We start from the raw sequence: 17791 nt of genomic DNA, 5'->3' as shown, positions 1-17791 counted from the left end.
ATACTTTAAAATACTTGAGAAAAATTCATGTTGAAAATTATTGTTTTTTTTTTTCTTTGTTCAATACAAAGGCATTTAAAAAAGAACCCGAAAGTAACGGATAAAATGATAAAAATTTTCCAACGAGTAATGTATATACATTTTATCTAAATCGTACAAAAACGATATTTTATACTTGATTTGATAAGGATAAAATTTCGAAGCGTTCATTTCTTTTGTTTAATTGTATTTAATTACAATGGAATATTCTTAATATTTGCAAATATTTTGAACGTATAAAAAGGAAGAAAAATATAATAAATGGTAATGAAAATGGACGTTTCAAGACTTAAAAAGTAAAAATATAGAAAAATACTCCATTGTATAAGATTTTATAAATAAATAATTAATTAATAAACGAACATAGTACTTTGTAATTTTACAAATAAGAATATATAGCGTTGATTAATTAAAATTATTAAAAAAAAATGTGTCGAAAAAAATAAAATGAAAATCTACGCTACGGATCTATGATTCAATTAGGTACTTTCAAATCCTTTATTAATAATGCTTTATTTAAATACAGTGGTTACAAAAAATATTTTTCAATTTTTTTTATACTTTCTGTTAAAATTTTAATTTTACAAGTGTGAATAATCATATTTTGCAAAGGATAGATAAACATATATTACGTAAAATATCAATAAAAATAAAATTGACTTAAAAAAGTAAACAAACAGTTTGAACCTTTAAATTACCACAACGTAATCACAAATAATACTTTGATCATCCAACTTCATTTCTTTGTGCAATTATCAGTTTTATTTTCACTACAGCTACAAATATTATGCTATTTTTTATATACGTATTAAAATCATTCGAGGAACCTTATATATTATAAAAGTAACAAAATGTACCAACTATTTCTAACACAAATCTTTTATAAAACAAACTATCGGATCGTTAAAATTGGGACAGAAAATACGAATTATTAGGATCTCTTATAACGCTTAAATAGTGGAGATGACAAAATTTGACTGAGCTTAACTAATGGTAACAGATTTGATATTTGTGGTGAAACACGGAATTATAAGAAATAAAATCTCAAGAACTAAAGATTTCATAATTCTACATTATCTCTTAAGCGTAATACATACTGTTCAACTAACCGAATAAGACGATTGATATCATTTCATCTCTAAACCTGAAATTTATCTTTGTACAATACTATATACGTTGGTTTACAATCATAGTCTTTATGGAAACAGAAATAGAAATTCTATCCGGATGGTAAAACGACACCCTTCGTTACCCAAACTGCTATTCACTTACTAATCCTAATACTCTTATTTGTTAACAATAAGCCTATAACGTTCACTCTCCCATAAAAAGTCAGTATTCCGTGGTGCACTTATTGTATAAAACAGTGAGATCTGGTACATCGACAGAATCAAATGAGAATAAAAGGAAGGAATGTTTCATTGATAGTCCTCACGTGGACTATCCAGAGATTACACCGGCTCGAGGTTATTCTACCTATTTCTGGACCTCTTGTTGCTATTCTTTTTCGCGCTGGTCCCAGACTTATTTTTCGAAGGCTCTTTTCCAGTGTTTTCCTTCAAGGAGACGTGCTCCAAGCTGCCATTGCTCGCGTGCCCATTCGCAAATTGTCTAGCAATCTCGGTTGAAGAGGCGATAGATCCATTCTGGCTATACTGACCAGTTACAGAGTGGTTTTTCCCGGACGACTCCTTATTACCGTTGCTATTGCCGCTATTGGCAGCTGTTCCATGAGAATTTACGAGGCTGCAATTGTCCTCGCTACCGCTGTTGCCGATCTGCGACTCCGATTCACTGTACCGGTCAACTGGAATCAAGTTTATAATGGGAAAACCGCGATCCCCGATCGGCACGTGGTACGATCGACCGAACTGAAGAATTAATTAGTCGATTACTCGATCGATAGTTGTGCATGATTTATCCAGATGCAGATTGACCGATTATTCGTCAAACAATTAATCAGTCAAGAATTGTTTAACCGCGAGTGTCGTTTAATGAAAATATACCTTCGCTTGATCGATTAAACTATTGGAAAGATCGAGAAATTTCGAAGGCTACGCGTGAGAGAGAGAGTATTGGTACATTTGGAAGACACAAATGTGATAGTAGTAGTAGTAATAGTAGTAATAATAGTAGTTAAGTTCAAGTAGTTGTGATTCGTAACTTATAATATTTGAGTCACATCGAGGATATAGGATTTCTAATTTACATGTTACTATTATTTCTCTAACTATTTTTGAAATAAATCTTTATTTCATATTTCCTATTTGAAAAATCATTCTGCACTATAATTTCACATTACCATTGATACTTATAGTGCCAATACTCTTCGTTCATATAATGTTCATATGTATCATATAAGTCATAAGATTGAATCGCAATTAACATTCACTAGAGTTATAACACTAACAAGGAAACAGTAAAATACCAATAAAACTGGAAACTAACAATAGGACGATAAGTTAAAATTAAAGTGTAAAATTGTTTAATCGATCAAAACATACATTTTTTAGTTCTTTAACATTCTGCGACTTTAAAAAATTGGCTATCTAGAAGCAAATATAGCAAGTATATATGAAAGTATACCATGTAAGAACGATGTTCTCATAAAAGTGAAAGAAACAACACGCTTTAAATGTAAATAATTGTTACTTTACCATATTTTGATCGATTTCATAAGCATCACTGTGAACAATTACTTTTAAAAATTATCTTGTATATTGAGAGTATAAAAGAAATGTTTCTGTTATACCCACATTAATACAGAAAACACGGATTTATTTAAAGCTTAGATACAGAGAAAAGATAAATATAGAAAATAAAGATAACAATACTCAAGCTAACGTTCTTCTACACTTTCGACATGTACGAGAAAAGCAAATTACAAGTTTACTACTGACATACACGGAGAACAAGACAATGGTAGCAGATAGAATTGTTAAATCGAGGAATAACTTTTTATAAAACTTCGAAACAGGTAAGAGAAATAGATATTAAATTTATTTATAATTAGATACAGAAAAAAGGTGAATATAGATGAAAACAGACAGAGAAAAATCAACATGTAAAGTGCGTATGATAAAAAGTTACTTTCGAAAAGTTCAAAAACGAATTATTATCAAACTAGGTCGAAAAAATGAACTAAAATTTATTTATAACTTAAATACATAAGAAAAGAAAATTACTCCACAAAAATTGGAAGCAACAATGAATATCCTTTGAATATTCTTTCTTTGTTAGTGTAATAAACTGCACTTTGCAACAATCGATATTTATTATGCTTTCTTTTCTTTTTTTTTTGGAAGACAGTCTGATCGATACATTGAAAAGAAAAAGATAATAATCAAGGATAACTTAAAAACTAAAAAGAATTATTACCAAGGAGAGGATAAAAAGAAAAGTTGGAAGGAGGGATAGGATGAAAAATAAGTTGTACTCTTTTTTTTTCTTTAAAGAATTAACTATCTCAGGAATATCCATTGAGGTCCTTACTTTTTTCCTGGGTGTTTTCAACAAGTCCACTGACTGCCTGTAAAAATGTAATACTTTTAATTTATCAACAGTACATTCAATATAAAGATTTAAAAATGCCCGTGCGATTAGTTTTTCTTTATAGCTCATATTTTTATAATACTGAAATTAAACGTAATAGTTTCTGTGTAAAATATATACTTTTATTAAGATGCTATAGCTTTTAAACAATTTTCTCTTATTAATAATTTGAACAATACATTTCTGTCTATTTTGACAAAGTACAACACTATATAAAATAAAATATTGATTACTAACAGCCATAGAGGTAATAGAAGATTTTGAGAATAGTCTTTCAGCTTCTTTGAATTTCCTATTTCGTTTATCTGCTTTACTGTTAGTATTTTTATTACTGGCTAAATATCTGTCCCAGCCACGTATTATATTACCATACAATTGTGTGTCTTCCAAATAACTACCTTCAAATGCATAGATTTGGCGTTCTAAATTGGCAAGAGTGTCCTGTAAAATTTTAATATTTTATGAAAGACACAAAACAAATTAATATTAATATTTAATTTAAAAAGTGTAATATTAATGTTCCAAAAAAGATAGTAATTACGCTTATATAAATTTTATTTAAACTTTGCTTTTCTTTCGTGTTAAGATAACAATTTATACAATAATCGCAATAACTATATTATTTTATTTTCATTTAAATCGTGTTCAATATATTTCTGTAACATAGGTAAGAATCAGAAACTTAAAATATTAATTTACTATTTAGATAAATTTTTTCTTAATATATTATATAATGTTAACAAGGAGATCGATATATTATTACAAATATGATTTAAAACATTAAACAGAAACATTAGCATTATTCATATTTTAATATAACACAGTGTGAACTATTTTATACATTAAAAGATATATTTAATGGTAGAAGTACCGGCAATATGCAAGTTTATTAAATAATACAGAAGTGTGTTATACTACATAAGCAAAAGAGATTTTCTTTAATACTAAACAAAAGATGAAATAAAATAAAAGAATTATTATTCTATTTTTCAATAGATCAGATAAATAAACAAAAACATATAATGCGCCAAATCATACTAAATACAAATGATGAATATACTCACTAATATGAAAATTAACTATTGAGGTTAGGTACATTTTAAAAATTGAATTAGAAATTCACAAGCAATTAATATTTTACATTAGTGATAGTTTAGGAATATAAGTAAACCAGAAAGTAAAAGCATTAATTATTAACATGAAAAAATCAGAGGTCGACATAACCTTACAATATCTAAAAGTCAATACAAACAATTTATTACAAAGTTTAAGCTGGTAATTGGGTGTAAATAAAATTGTTCTGTCTCGTGACAATAACAATAATCTCAATTATACCAAATATATAATTGATAAGAAAATAGAAATACATTACAGGAGGCACAGTTTGACAATTGCTTCAGTACTCACAGCTATTTCTGCTTTCCTTTTCACTAATTCAGCGAGTTCTGCTCGCAAATCGACGGAGGATTTCGTCGACATTATGTATTTAAATATATTGATAAAACAATAACAACAGATCCAACTTTCTTTGCGCAAATAACGTCTTTACATTCAACCGATTCAACAAATACCAACTCTAAACGAAAACATTCTTCATCGACTTGAAGTTATCATTAACTGGTTATTTAGTTTTATTTCCATCTTCATCTCTTCCTTCTTCATGACATTAAACCTTTTAAAACATGTAATTTATCTTATATAATTTTATTTTCGCATTATATTTTTATTTATAATATTATATATATATATAATATTTACCGTTACTTGCTATTACCTTTGATTTTGGGTTTTTTTTTTCAGGGAGAAAGTACGTGGATTGGTGCCCATGGAACGCTAAATGCACTGCTTGTAGAAGTGCGCGAAGATTCAAAAAGCTGAATCGACTTGAACCCTCTTCCTCTCTTCTCGGACCAGCTACATTACAATATTTTACAATATTTTTTTCACTAAACCTTCCGTTTCCCACACAGAATATGCATTTATTTTAATAAAGTTAATTTATCTTCTTCTTTTTATAGGACCAGTTACGGATGTAACTTAATCTAATCTACGATTCAGAATTAAAAAACGCAACTTAGAATATTGAATTAGATTAATATCTGAAATTCAATTTATACTTTCCAAAATTTCTAAAAATCTAAACAAGATTGCAGATGATAATTCAGGAAACATTAAATCGCAGGCCCAACTGGCAACATTTTGTATCGAAGACAATTATTTAAATTCAAGAAAAACTTATTGTTAAAAGATTAAGCTATAGATATACAGTTTTATTTAATAAATGCGAAGCACCAGTGCACCACGAGCACGTATACTTTTTTCGTTGTCACTTTCGCATGAGAAGAGTTGTTATAATTTCATCGGTCGGACAACGAAATCGAATTATTATAAAACTAGGATGGCTGCGCCCATTTGCCGCTTATGACACACCCCCCCCCCCCAACTAAGAACAACTTCCATTTCCTGGACAGGTTTTTGATATGGTCAACCGTCAAAACTTGAAAAAGCCTAAGCAAAATGAAATTATGAGACTCAATTTCTGTGACGTTTTAGTTTATACATTTAATACGAAATAAATAGTCGAACAACAAGCACTTTTTCAATAAACACGGATAAATTTAGAAAAAGAATTACAGATATCATATAGAAGTATACGTAACTGTGAAGTTCGTTCCCAGTTAGATGCGTTACAAAGCAACATTGCCTAAAAGAATAATATGAAAAGTTACAGATTTTGACTAATTTTGTTATGTATATGTATAGAGTAGATTATACAATTTATGTATTGTACAGAAAACTATGAATTCATTGTAAAACTGTACAATTATCGTAAATTTCTAAATTGAATTAAGTAAAACTTAACCTTAATTTGCAAATGAATAAAGCGTTTAATCGTTTAAAATCCTTCCATTCACGATCCTTAAATCCTTTCCAATCCTCACTGGTCTAAGAAACAAGTTTATAAAGAATGATGAAAAGCTTTGAGAAAATCGGCAAGTATTAAGATAAGTATTAAGGTAAGTATATGGTAACTATATAATAAGTACTAAGAAGAATAAAATAGTATAAGAGGTATATGAAATTTTTTGGAATTTTTGGAAATGACGTCATTATCCAGGAGTTCGAGAAATTGAGATTTCGACAAAATTTTGTCGATAAAAATGGGGCCATTTCTAGGAATGTTCGAAAATCTTTCTGCGGCTTCGATTTTTAGAGTTTTTTCATGAATTTTTGTGGGATTGGGCAGCGAAAAAGTAAATAACAAGACTGTAAAATGCTGTTAAATTATTCTAATTTATTGAGACTCTTTTTAAGTACGTTTGATATAATTATTTTATAATAAATAATCTCATTTTTTATTGCGTTATATAATTATTTCTAAGAAGATCGATGCTGCTGGCTACTTGTGGTACCTTGATTGCTGTGGCTTTTCGGTAATCAATATAAAAAAGAGAAATTTATTTCCGATGTTTAATTCAGGTTTTAAGCAACTTTATACTTTTTCTCGAAGGGTACCATCGATACTAATGAAATAAAAAATTTAAAGAAGATTAAAAAGTATGGTAGCTGGAAAACTTTACTTAGAAGTCTTCTTAATTAATAACCCAAGTAGATAGGTATCGTCCTTGCTTGGCTTATTTATTAAAGGCATTACGTAAACTTTAATAGATATAATCTCGTAAAGGTGAGTACAAACTTTAATATATATAGTGTATATAGTATCATATATATGGAGTATTAACTGAGTTTTAAACTTGCACTAATGTGAACCATAAAATGCATACTGCAAGTAACCACACAATCCAGTTCCCAGAACAGCCATGAAAGAAAACTGTAATTGCTACAATCTAACACGAATTATACGTGTAACAACGCCCAATCGTGGAATATCAATATTCCACAATACCTGGAATAGGAACAAGATTCGAAGCTATAGTATGTCCGTAACGAATTCAAAATCTTTCTGCTAGCTATTGCAAATAACCTAAAACTAACAAATTTGTTCCTCTCATATTCATCAAATAAAGGGAAACTTTGTAACAATTCAATAATTATTGTTTCATAACAACGTTGTATGACCAATTCGTTGCGATCAGTTATTCCTACAAATCTCGATAAACGCTGGCACGGCGTTTACACCGAATCAGAATATTTCTAACATGGAATATCTACGAACGAAACTCAATAAACGTCCGGACCTGTTGCTCGTCTTGTAACAACGACGTTGCGTGATTTAGCACAATAAAGTAAGAAGAATTCGTATAAATATAGCTTAGCATAGACTTTGTTTTCGAATGACAGCTTATTTTCTACATACCTTGCTTGCTACGTACCTTCAAAAAAATTGGCCTCGGAATGATCAGGTCCAGTTTCGATAGAATCTCAAATGCATCGCGTCGTAGATCGTCAAACTTGTTCGAACAACTTACAGACTTGTGGGCAACTTCGCTCTCCACTTGTTGAACAGAACGAGAGACACTGTGACCTTACGTTTCATCGACGTCAATTATTGATATCTCAATATAAATCGGAATAATTTCAACTCATTATATAACTTTCACTCTTTTATCTATGATAACCTACAAGTTGTCTTCCAGACATCACTGACTACTGAAAATTAAACGTCGACATCATTGAACTATTTCAGTTACGAAACAAGAAATTTCACTGTCCTCGAGTTTTTCCAGCGGCGCGAGTTTTTCGTTCATCCAGGGTCGTGGAAGAAAAAAAGCAACGGGAAAGCAAGAGAGTATGAATGTGTCGTTTCTCCCCTCTCACGAGCGATACATATACGACGTGTTGCCGATGATATATGAAAGAACACGTGTCACCAGGTACTCAGTACACCCACGCGAGTCGTTATCGTTAATTCGTTACATTTTCAAGAGATTTCTGAATGAAAGTTTGGTGTTTCACTTGATTTTAATATCGTGTTGAATTCGAATAATACTATACATATATATATATTCATATATATATATATATAGTAGTAATAGAAGAGGAGCTTTTTGGACAAGAATGGATCAGAAAAATGAAGTCAAAGGATACGATGGGAAAATTAATCACGTGAGTTTTCCTTAGTTCTTGCTCTTCGAGTTATTCGTATTTAGATTTAGATTATTGCTGAGCAATTGGGATTGCCTCTAATATTCACGATTTGTGCATCGTTTTAAGGAAACGAATTAAGGAATAAACAATATTTGATATACGGTTTTGGTCCCAGCTTTCTCCCGCAACGCTTAACCGGCATATTCTATCGTCACTTAAAAATAGAAAGAAAGAAGCGTTATATGAATATAGACTCCTGAGTTTTGCTTTATCAAGAAGTCACATGAAAAAAAAGGAAATGACAAGGGACTGCTTTCTTGCTCGATACTACATAGGAATAAATTAACACGTTATAATTCTATTTCAAGTTGTTGCTCCTTTTTTCTTATTCGTTAATCTTCTTTATCCTTTGTTCCTTGTTTGTTTTATGAATCCTTTGTTTTAACTCCTAACCAGTATAAATTGCCCGCGAGTAAAAGTCCATTGACGCGATATTTGATGATCTCGGCGGGTCAAACAATGGATTGTGCTCGGCTTATCGTTTAATTTGACGATACCTAACATTTCTTGCTTGACATTTTGATTGACGCGATGATCGCTTAATGATTTTCGGGGCAATCGATCAAACCAACGGTCTCAACAAGTAAACAAGTTAAAGTTTGTGCAAACATATCAAACGGATATGGAAATATATTCTTATACTGCGTCGATGAAACAACAAGTTCATTATCGTCACATTTTGATAAGAGTTTAAGAGTTTAAGAGTCTATATTGACATGGTGTTTTTGTTTTCATTTTACTTGTAGTTTTAAATGGCAAAGCGTTTCGCCGAAAAAACGTTGGGACATTCCGTTTAAATATGCATTATAAGTAAAGTATGCATTAATATACGTATATAATATATATATATATTATATATATATATATATATATATATAATATATATTAATATATATATTAAAATATGCATTGAAACTAAAGTAGTTTGCCATTTTTTCTATGTCTTTCAGTGCAATTGTTGAAGGTTTTATTCGCTTATTACGCGTTGTTTTATTTGTATTTTCTTTTCGCAAGCAGCAGTTTTTCATTGCCCTTAAGTCATGCACCTTGCGCGACTCTGCCGATTGTAGGATTTTGCAATCTAAACTCATGGTAACATGTTATAATATTTTGTTATAAAACATATATTTAATTATTTAATTATATATAATAATATATATTATACATAATATATGTAATAATATAATTATATTAGAATATAATTATAACATAATTTATTAATTATACCATATATGTTATAAACATATATAAAACATAATATTTAGTTTTATTACATAATTCACTTTCCATAGCACATAAGTACAGTGCATAAACGTGATTAGTATGATGAATAAGATTACTGGTACGTAGATAACAATGTATTTTACGGTGCCCTGTCAAGAATACAGTCGTTGAAGCATTTAGGATAAACGTGAACTGCATATAGTTAGAATAATTGAAATCTAATCTTCTCTCATTAAATCATAAATTTAACAAACATAATTTTTATTGTAACATCCCAAATTAATTATGAGAAAAATTGATAGCAAGAAATAGATCACAAAGCTATTCCCTTTCCTTGAGAGACAAAATAATTTGTACACCGAATATATTGCATTTGTATCGTCACGTTCGCATTGACATTAAATAAATAAAATTAAATAAAATGATATTTCTAGCAATTAAATCATTTACAGGTATTCCGAACCTATTTGCCCTGTTTTTATTGGTCGGTCAGCAATAGGATTTCGAAACATTTATCAACGTACTTTATGAAAATATGCTAATTGCATTATTGCGAAACTAGTCGCCAATTATTCTTCACGCGTTCTCTTTTTCTTCTATTTGCGAAGAAAAATGAACGTGTAACCCACGCGCGAATCGATGATTTGTAAACTCGTTTGTAGCAACTTCGTATTTGAATCGATAGCCTAAGTTGCCTAATCTACTTTAAGCGATGTAGACATGATTAATACACGTAATTATACATTGATAAATATAATAATCTTTTAAAGATAGTCTAATAACAATAACAATAATTATTATTATATAAAAGTATATGAAATAATAATAATAATAATATAATAATGCATATATATTATTATATAATATATTATATAATTATATAATATATAATGTATTACTATATTAATATAATATATATAATATATATAATATATATTATATTAATATAGTAATATAATATATATAATATATATTATATTAATATAGTAATATAATATATATAATATAATATATATATAATATAATATATATATAATATATATATAGTATATATAATATATATATTATATTAATAATAATATTTAATATTAATAATAGTTAATAATAATAGTTTAATAGTTTATAATAATATAATATATAATAATAATAGTTAATAATAATAAAATTAATAATTTTCGTTAGGATTTCGGGCGTGTGATAATTCTTCATTAGAATTAGCCATCGTGATGCACAATAAAGATTGTATTTACATGTATAAATATGTCTTTACAAAGTTTAACGAATAATTAGTTTAACGAACAATAAATTTAACGAATGCTTTTGACAATGTTCTTGGGTTCAATAACGAATCTACGGTCAACGGGAAAACTCTTTGTACAATAGAATATATTTTGTAGCACGCAGACGCGTTAGCTTAGTCGCTAGGTTACTTCCAGACTGACTGCCTAGATGATATCAGTAAACTCTCCAAGGTGATTGCAAAAATAAAAGACAGATACGGTCACATTTGTCAATTACATATTGATGGGGAATATCAACAAAATTCCAAGCGCCGTTACTAGGCAGTCCCGCGTAAAGCCAATATTGCTCCTGGCCGGGGCTTGATTGTTAATACAGCGTGTCCCTCAACGTCGGTACTTCTTCTGTTAGACATAACGTTCATCCTGTGACCGTGGCTACGTTCTTTCCAAAGAAAGGCCTGATGTCCCTACATCTCTGACACATATAATATATATTATTATTTATAATAATAATTAATAATTAATAATTAATAATATTAATAATAATATATATAATATATATTATTATTATTATGTATATATTATTATATTATAGTTATTATGTATATATAATATATATATTGTTATTATTATTATATGTATATGTAAATCTAGAATATAGGACGAGCGTGAGAAAAAATTCTGGCTTTGTGTATAACAAATCGCGAATGATATCTGAGTTAGACGATGACTTTTATTTAAATAAGAAATTGAATTCTTATTCACGGCCGAAATATTAGTCTTTTCATTCATAACTAAAATATTAGAACATTTCTTTAATTTGTTATTTATCATTTAATAAGTAAATGAAATTTTGGCCAACCGTAACAGCGACGACACTTTAAATCACAGATTCAAGTAACAGATAATTCATAGTATTTCAGTTTTTGAAAGTCTGTGTTACAGTCTTTTACAATGAAACTACTAATAACCGTTACGTAATTGGTCAATCTTGTGTTCGCTTGTAGAAGTGAACTTCTTATCTTACAGGTGGGCTCGTATTTCGTGAAGTAACTCGCCTTGTCTTTCCGGTATCTGTAATTGTAATAATATAACTACTTCCGAAATGTTGTCTTTCTTTTCAGTTACGTTATAATTATACGTAGACGAAGTTCGCAAAAAAAGCGTTACGTAATGGAAAAATTATATTAAATTTCCAAATCAACGAGGAAAAAAGAACAGGTTACCTTCTCTCCATTTTGCACGAGTCTTCTTAGAATTTCGCAAATGCTAATAAAAAAGACGAAAGCGTAATTTTATTAGAGCAGAAAACGTCCGAGTGTTAAAGGACAATTTAATCTCAAATAGTCGTTCTACTGTGAACAAATGTAAACAACAACAAGTATCAGTAAACAAGTAAAGCGGACAAGTATCAGTAAAGCGTATTACGTAAAGTTCAATTCCCTTTATGATTTCTCATTTCCGATATTTTTCAAGCTATTTCTCCGAGTACAGTCGCTGGCAAAAATATAGCACACGGAAGCGCGAGAGAGCGCACGCCAGCACGTGCGGGGAAAGAAACAAAACTTTTTGGGCAAACTGAACTCGCTATCTCCGCGACACGCATCTATGAAGCATCATATCTATGCGCACGCATACTTACATTCATTCAAAATTTCATCGAATTACGTACTTCGTACTTCTTTACCTTCGAGATTTTTGCCATTTTTCAATATAATATTCCTGACAGTTTCACGTCGTATATTAAGCTTCAGATAAAATATAGTAATAAATAAGAAATAATAAATGAAGAGGATTATCTGTTAATTGTGGAAACCTTGAGGCTCGCTAGCGTATCTTACGTAGAGTGAAAAATTCTCCGATCCCCACTCGATCCAACTTTCCTTTTCACTTTCTCGTTTGACGGAACTCGCTGGACAAAAATGCTCGATAGTCGCGCAGTCGATGCAGAACTACACGCCTGGATAGATAGCAATCGATAGTGTTCTTTATCGAGTGAGAAAATCGAACATCCGAACGACGTCATTGGCTCTGTTTTAGATCTCGTTATTAAGTTGAATTTATTTCATTCGCAAAGAAACAAATTGACCGAATAGATCGTTGCACAGTGGACATTTAAAAATAGTGGAATCAATCGTCTAGTATTTTATAAGAGTCCTTATCGTTGCACGAAACTTAATGATCAAATATTGCGTATAATGGGGATATATACGAAGCCTTCGATGGAAAATCGAAATACACAGAGGAATAATCGGGTATAATAACATACGTATTTTTAATAATTTATCCAGTCGTATGTAAAATAATCAACCATCGAATGAATTATTTTCAGTAATAATATTTCGATGACTCTAAAAAGTCGGATAAAGTGTATCGATCTCCTAATTTACTTGAAAATTTCAAACAGCAAATAAAAGATACGTCGTCTTGAAACGTCCCGCGTTGAAATATTTGCAGGTTCTCGCGACCAATGTGATCGAACAAATACACCACGTGTCGAGGGAGAGACGAGGGGAAGCCTGTGGAAAATTCAAAGAATTCCGTGGCTGTACGATTTGGTTGACAGGGCTGTCCGGTGCTGGCAAGACGTCCATCTCGTTCGAGTTGGAGAATTACCTGGTTTCTCAGGTAAACTTTTTGTTTTATCCGGCCAAACGTCTAAAGTTACAAATTCTCAAATGGTCATATCTCGAAACTTGCAAATTGCCAGACTCTTGATCGGACCATAATTTTCAAACGCTTCAGGATCATGTAAACTTGCTTTTGCAGGGACTGCCAGCCTACAGCCTGGACGGCGATAATCTTCGTCACGGATTAAACCGGAACCTGGGCTTCTCAAAAGAAGATCGCGAGGAGAACGTGCGAAGAGCGGCTGAAGTAGCGAAATTGTTCTCTGATTGCGGTGTGATCACCATTTGCAGCTTCGTTTCGCCCTTCGAGGCGGACAGAAGGCTGGCGAGGAAGATACACGAAGATTTTAACTTGAAGTTCTTCGAGATCTTCGTGAAAGCTTCCATGGAGACGTGCGAAGCCAGAGACGTGAAAGGCCTCTACGAGAAAGCTAGAAAAGGGATGATTAAAAGCTTCACAGGCATCGGACAGGAATATGAAACGCCCAAAGCTCCTGATCTCATCGTGGATACGGAACTTCATAATTTGCAGACCTCGACGAGGATGGTGATCGAGTTGTTGAGGACCCAGGCAATTCTTCCCAAGACTCGAGACCAGGTTCAGGAACTGTTTGTCGACGAGAGGAGGATAGAGGAGGCGAGAAAAGAGGCGGAGAATCTTCCGAGTACGTTGCAAGTGTTTTCTCACTTAATTCTGTATTTTGCATTTTAATTAATCTTCTGCCTTCGTTTGCAAAATAATTCCACTTTTTGTTGACTTTTGTTGATTGGACAAGTGGCTACTACGCTGTGGCTAAAGAACACTTGGACGGTTCTTTATTTCTAACATCATGTAATTTGCTTACGAAATTACGGAAATATAAAGATTTGGTGGTGTCATAGAATGTTATGACACGCAACATTTCTGGCTAAAATAATTTACGTGCAAAACGTCAAAGATTTATTGCCACAATACACACAGATAAGATAGAGACAATTTTTTTTTGTTTCCAATTGACAGAGAGATAAGCTTTTATGTAAACAATTTCCATTAGTACTTGATAATTCTCTAATTCCTTAAATCCATATGTTTCGATTTAAGATATCCACATCAGTAAGGTCGACTTGCAATGGGTTCAAGTACTCGCTGAAGGTTGGGCTGCTCCGCTCACAGGTTTCATGAGGGAGTACCAATATTTGCAAGTGTGTAATTAAAATTTAATTAACGAATTGCATGAGATTTAAGCATTAAGAAACGAGTTCTATCTTTGAACGATATTAATTATAAAACACTAAGTTTGTAAAGGTAAAAAGTTGTAGAATAGAGGCAGATTTTTTCAACGAGATAACAAATAGAATGTGCATGTGTGTGTGTTATTTTCAAGTGTCAACATTTCAAAACTATCGAAGAAAATGGGGACGTGATTAATCAATCGATACCTATTGTGCTTGCGGTTAGCACAGAGCAAAAGGAAAGCTATACTAATACACCGGCACTGACCTTGAAGTACAAAGGAAAAGATATCGCAATTCTGAGGAGACCAGAGTTTTTTGCTCACCGAAAAGAAGAAAGGTTCGATTATGTTTTTTCAGTAAACTTTTATTTCTCAAACATTCTCCAGTTCTCCTCTTATGTGAAAATAAATTGGAAACATTGTAATGCAATAGATGCAGCAGAGAATTTGGTACAAACGACCTTGGACATCCTTACGTCAGAATGATCCACGAATCGGGCGATTGGTTGGTTGGAGGAGAATTAGAAGTTCTGGAAAGGATTAGGTGGAACGATGGTCTCGACAAGTACAGGCTCACGCCAAACGAAATTCGTAAAAAGTGCAGAGAAATGGAAGCGGATGCTGTTTTCGCCTTCCAGTTGAGAAATCCGATCCACAATGGCCACGCACTCTTAATGCAGGTTTTTGATTAGTTCTCATCGAAAACAACAAATTTCAAGTATAATATAAAAGATAAAATTATTTGCTTTAAAGGAGGTTCCATACGAAGCAAAATTAATTCAGTTTTCATTATTTTGATAACAAGCTAGTTGAGGGTTAAAGAAAATCCAATAAATCCGATCAATTACGATATTTACTTTTTCCTGCTCAAAAATTCCTATTCTTCTTCTTTTTTAATGTAATTATTATTCAAATTGATACCAGGATACGAGAAGATACCTCGTGGAGGAACGTGGTTGTAAGAAACCAGTTCTTCTACTGCACCCTCTGGGAGGATGGACGAAAGAAGACGACGTACCATTATCAGTTCGGATAAACCAACACCAAAGTGTTCTCGAAGAGGGTGTATTGCACGAAGACACCATCCTCGCTATTTTCCCAAGCCCGATGCTTTATGCTGGGCCTACAGAGGTATTATTTATTTCCCTAAAAAATTAATGAGCAATTAAAATATTTTAAATTTGAGAACTGTTTAAAATTTGCGATTTTTATTTTAGGTGCAATGGCACGCCAAAGGAAGAATGATGGCTGGGGCAAATTTTTTCATCGTTGGTCGTGATCCCGCGGGTTTGCCGCATCCTGACAAATCTAAAACCCCGGACGGTAATATTCCGATAAGACGAATTTCACTTGTCCCTTGATTCCTAAGATTACTCACATAAAAAATTAAAAATCGTACGCTTTTATTCTTGATTTATTGTGCGAAGTAATTTTATTGTTATATTGAAGGAATTCTGATATTTCATTATTGTGATAAATCAATGGTCGCTTTAAATGTAAAATTAGGAAATCTGTACGATGGAACGCACGGCTCGAGGGTACTGTCGATGGCACCGGGTCTTCAGAATCTGGAAATCATTCCGTTTAGGGTAGCAGCTTACGACAGTAGAAAAAGAAAAATGGCTTTCTTCGAGCCAGAACGATCGCAAGATTTTATTTTCATATCAGGAACTAAAATGCGAAGTGAGTTATATTTCTTTTCATGTACGTGTTTCTTTTCTTTTTCTTCTAAATCTTCCTGCAATTGATTTGTATATCCTATCTTGTCTATTTTATTAATGAAATCATTAGAAATGAATCATTAGTAATGAAATTTTAAAAAACAATTTCTTATTTCACTTCATATTTAAAAAGGTCTGAAAAAAAAAATGAATTAAATTGCCAGCTATAAATGTAAATTACATTAAAAATACGAAATATCGCATTAAAATAAATACAAGATTTATATAAAAGCATTTATATGAAACATCCAAATAATAATAAAAAAAAGCAGTACTAATAAACATTAATATACCGTTATTTCAGATTTAGCAAAATCCGGGGAAAATCCACCAGAAGGATTCATGGCGCCAAAAGCATGGCAAATCGTTTCGGATTATTATCAAAAACAACTGAAAAACTAATTTTAAATTACTGTTAGCCGCAATTCTTGTACTAGAGGGTAATTATTTACAAGGACCAAAATATTTTCTGTTTAAATTAAATTTAATAATAATTTAATTAAAATGATAAATACAAACATCTGTTCCGCACAAAAAATGGTTGATTCTTATTGTTCATTTATAAAAGACAATAATTTCGTCAGATACAAGTAAGGTACACCGAAGTAATTTATTTATAATCTTTGTTAAAAATGATTCCTAAAAAGGTTGGGAATGGGGGATGAAAATAAATAAAGTTAATTTATTTCTCTACTAATAATGATATACATATGTGTACTTATATTTATATATATATATATATATTTACGTTTATTGCGTCAGACACGAGAAATTTGTAATTTAGAGCTTTACCTTAGAGACGTTTTCCTCTCGTATTTTTTTCCTACTTACTATTTTTTTTTTCTCTGTTACTTAGAAAGACAGTGGAAAAAAGAAGAAAGTACGACGACTAGGATTTAGTCCGTTTAGTTTCTAACAAAGTATCGCTTTAGTCTGGTACACCTGGGGAAAAATAATATTCAATCTCAGCTTCTAATGACATTTTATCATCTCTATCCTCGGTGTAGCAAACAGTTTTGTTGGCACGAATAATCAAACTTTCCTTAATTAAATTAAATAAT

The 17791-nt window shown here is 31.2% G+C and overlaps 3 protein-coding genes and 1 long non-coding RNA gene across 6 annotated transcripts in view; 1 reads left to right on the top strand and 3 right to left on the bottom strand.

The window, feature by feature from the left end:
• Positions 1-523: 523 nt before the first annotated feature.
• LOC126925264 (chromatin modification-related protein MEAF6) lies at positions 524-5280 on the bottom strand. The gene is made up of 4 exons (XM_050740635.1): positions 4999-5280; positions 3829-4032; positions 3532-3568; positions 524-1846 (listed from the first exon to the last, which is right to left on the bottom strand). The coding sequence occupies exons 1-4, from the start codon at positions 5068-5070 to the stop codon at positions 1512-1514; spliced, it is 648 nt and encodes a 215-aa protein (XP_050596592.1). The 5' UTR covers positions 5071-5280; the 3' UTR covers positions 524-1511.
• Positions 5281-7778: 2498 nt separating this feature from the next.
• LOC126925232 (bifunctional 3'-phosphoadenosine 5'-phosphosulfate synthase-like) lies at positions 7779-17312 on the top strand. 2 transcript variants are annotated; one of them, XM_050740576.1, is made up of 10 exons: positions 7779-8658; positions 13623-13793; positions 13935-14460; positions 14877-14977; positions 15160-15347; positions 15443-15689; positions 15934-16140; positions 16227-16332; positions 16516-16692; positions 17035-17312. In XM_050740576.1, the coding sequence occupies exons 1-10, from the start codon at positions 8611-8613 to the stop codon at positions 17130-17132; spliced, it is 1869 nt and encodes a 622-aa protein (XP_050596533.1). In that variant the 5' UTR covers positions 7779-8610; the 3' UTR covers positions 17133-17312. The 2 variants fall into 2 exon arrangements, with proteins under 2 accessions (XP_050596533.1, XP_050596532.1); XM_050740575.1 differs by lacking the exon at positions 7779-8658 and adding an exon at positions 13121-13420.
• Positions 11149-13111, bottom strand: LOC126925279 (uncharacterized). Of its 2 annotated transcripts, XR_007713854.1 has the most exons (3): positions 12982-13111; positions 12392-12913; positions 11149-12239 (listed from the first exon to the last, which is right to left on the bottom strand). It is a non-coding gene; the product is annotated as an uncharacterized LOC126925279 (long non-coding RNA). The 2 variants fall into 2 exon arrangements; XR_007713853.1 differs by having other exon boundaries at positions 12392-13067.
• LOC126925222 (protein qui-1) overlaps positions 17196-17791 on the bottom strand; it is a 39804-nt gene continuing 39208 nt past the window's right edge. The window contains exon 20 of the mRNA XM_050740547.1: positions 17196-17672. Coding sequence (XP_050596504.1) covers positions 17659-17672 — 14 coding nt within the window. The 3' untranslated portion in view covers positions 17196-17658. The remainder of the gene's footprint in view (positions 17673-17791) is intronic.

The sequence above is a fragment of the Bombus affinis genome, chromosome 16 (genome assembly GCF_024516045.1).
Source record: "Bombus affinis isolate iyBomAffi1 chromosome 16, iyBomAffi1.2, whole genome shotgun sequence".
Taxonomy (NCBI): domain Eukaryota; kingdom Metazoa; phylum Arthropoda; class Insecta; order Hymenoptera; family Apidae; genus Bombus; species Bombus affinis.
This window is presented reverse-complemented; position numbering and strand designations above follow the sequence as displayed.

What these genes read in the sequence shown, in the direction of transcription:
- LOC126925232 (XM_050740575.1), top strand. Translation starts at nt 13,364, where the DNA reads ATGGGGATATATACGAAGCCTTCGATGGAAAATCGAAATACACAGAGG. An exon ending in ATACACAGAGGAATAATCGG is followed by an intron (nt 13,421 to 13,622) that starts GTATAATAACAT and finishes AAATATTTGCAG; the next exon opens with GTTCTCGCGACCAATGTGAT. An exon ending in GCTCACCGAAAAGAAGAAAG is followed by an intron (nt 15,348 to 15,442) that starts GTTCGATTATGT and finishes GTAATGCAATAG; the next exon opens with ATGCAGCAGAGAATTTGGTA.
- LOC126925264 (XM_050740635.1), bottom strand. Translation starts at nt 5,070, where the DNA reads ATGTCGACGAAATCCTCCGTCGATTTGCGAGCAGAACTCGCTGAATTA. An exon ending in AAAGGAAAGCAGAAATAGCT is followed by an intron (nt 4,033 to 4,998) that starts GTGAGTACTGAA and finishes AAAATTTTACAG; the next exon opens with GACACTCTTGCCAATTTAGA. An exon ending in TGAAAACACCCAGGAAAAAA is followed by an intron (nt 1,847 to 3,531) that starts GTAAGGACCTCA and finishes ACTTGATTCCAG; the next exon opens with TTGACCGGTACAGTGAATCG.